The sequence below is a fragment of the Zingiber officinale genome, chromosome 11A (genome assembly GCF_018446385.1).
Source record: "Zingiber officinale cultivar Zhangliang chromosome 11A, Zo_v1.1, whole genome shotgun sequence".
In the NCBI taxonomy this organism is placed as follows: Eukaryota; Viridiplantae; Streptophyta; class Magnoliopsida; order Zingiberales; family Zingiberaceae; genus Zingiber; species Zingiber officinale.
The window spans coordinates 10,029,677-10,031,690 of NC_056006.1; the positions used below are offsets into that span (position 1 = coordinate 10,029,677).

The 2,014-nt window shown below is 40.0% G+C and overlaps 1 protein-coding gene across 1 annotated transcript; it reads right to left on the minus strand.

Moving 5' to 3' along the window:
* Nucleotides 1-583: 583 nt before the first annotated feature.
* Nucleotides 584-1,669, minus strand: LOC122032006 (protein LURP-one-related 10-like). Its single transcript, XM_042591248.1, has 3 exons — nt 1,362-1,669; nt 1,058-1,282; nt 584-953 (listed from the first exon to the last, which is right to left on the minus strand). Exons 1-3 carry the CDS (start codon nt 1,608-1,610, stop codon nt 771-773), a joined length of 657 nt encoding a protein of 218 aa, XP_042447182.1. The 5' UTR covers nt 1,611-1,669; the 3' UTR covers nt 584-770.
* Between the last annotated feature and the right edge of the window lie 345 nt (nt 1,670-2,014).

A 2,014-nucleotide genomic window follows, 5' to 3' on the forward strand; every position in this document is an offset into this window, starting at 1 on the left:
ATGCTGAGTCAATTTGGCCTCTTATCTAAATGGATCGATTGGAGTATTCACATGTGTGATACATGAATACTTAAAAGAATAAATAAGAAAATCAAAGTTCAAATCCCTATAAAAATAAATATTATTGAGGTCAGTCCTCTAAACGTGTACTTGGAATTATTAAAAAAAAACAATCAGAGGAAAGGCCATTTACGATGTATGAGAAGTTATCATCAGTATTAAATAAACTTTTCTTTTTAAAAAAAAATAATAGAGGACTATAGTTTCTCTTCTTATTTTCTCTTTAAAAAGATTAATTATTTTCCTTTTTATCAGATAATTACTATTCTAACTAGTATCACACTGGACACGGCTTGACTATATTTAAGTTTGTTGGCATTGTCTAGCCATGCCCCGTGCTAAGGCGCCGAGTACTTCAAGGGGTTTTTTTTTTTTTTTTTTTTTTTTTTTTTGATATTTTATCCAAATTACTATATATAAATTGGGTCATATAAACATCATCATTATAACTTTAAACCTAATTCTAATAGAGGGCTCTTTGCCGTTTCGTCCAGTATGCATATTGCTTAACCACGAGAAAAACTTCTAAGCATAAATCAAAATTTATTAATTCAGAAAAAATAAAATTTAGTGAGTTTTATGAAACATATTATAATTGAAACAAATACAATACACTAATTTTCCTTTTTAACAATAGCCGTTAGCAATACTACACAAAATACAGACATTAATCTACTTAACATTCTGAAGCAGCTGCACCGCTTCCTCCATCAGACACCAGCACTAGCACTAGCAGCAGCACCACCAGCACTAGCACTACCACTTGATCGACGACGACTTGCCTTGATCTCTTCAAGGATGACTATCAACGACACGATGAAGGCGAAATCCTGGTTCGGATTCACTGTTATCTCTAATTTGTCCCTGGCAAAAAATGCAGTCTCGCGATGCATCTGCAATATTAATTAATTAGTTAATTAATACCTATATATATATATAAAGGAAAAACAGAGAAAGAAAAGAAAGCTTGAATTTGTGTATTTTTGTGCTTAATTACTTGGGCTATGATTTCATCGGTTTGGCCAATACAAATGGTGCATTTCTTGCTTCGTGAAATTATCTTAAAGTCACCGGGGGAAGCTTCGTCCGTGTTGGTGGCCAAGAACACATCAAAGTTGTCCTTCCACTGGAATACCTTGGGCTTTCGCACGCTGAACAACAAATCGTTCGGGCTGGTGCTGTCTCCTCTGTATACTCTCCATGCTTCGTGCCAACTAGATGCCTAAAATTAACAAGAACCATTAAGCGTGAGTATAATTTTAAGGGAAAGATAATTTTTGATGATGAAACCTTATGCCTACTTTCGGTTTCATGGTGAGAAGAGGGTTTCTGCCGGCGGCGTCGAGGAGGAGGCGGCGGCTGCTGAAGGAGACGCCCTTCACCATGAACACCACGTCGCCGTTGGTGTCCTTGACCTTGTAAAGGTCGTTCGGGGTGAACAAACCCCCAGTGCTGGCGAGCGTTAAATTGACGGAGTACGGGACGGTGAACTGCCGGGCGGCCACTAGCTCGGCAGGCGCAACATGATTCGCCCTATTCCCATCCGCCATGGCTAGCTGCTGCACAAGCCTCTCTGAAGATTTTGTGATTCAGTATTCTGTTGCGTTGGTCCAATCTTGTTGAATAAATATCTCACGTTCCTTGGGCAGGAAGAAGTCTAGTCAGCGTGGGTTTTTGGAAAATTCAATTGCGCGTTCGTTCGTCTTATCTTCTGGTTTGCTTACTGTGGCAGGGGAGCCGGAGTCGATTGCGGGTTCTGGAGACATCTGGTGGTTGTGCCTAACTTGATTATCACAAGTGTCATGTCGGCCATGGTCCATGGCGGTTCATGTTGGCTCGGTATAAGACACAAGTAATGCATGGTCTAGTTACCTCTCAAATCAACTTGGACACTGACCTGGCCATGCATCATGAGCCATGTTCGATACGATCTATGATGGTTCATGTTGGGCCG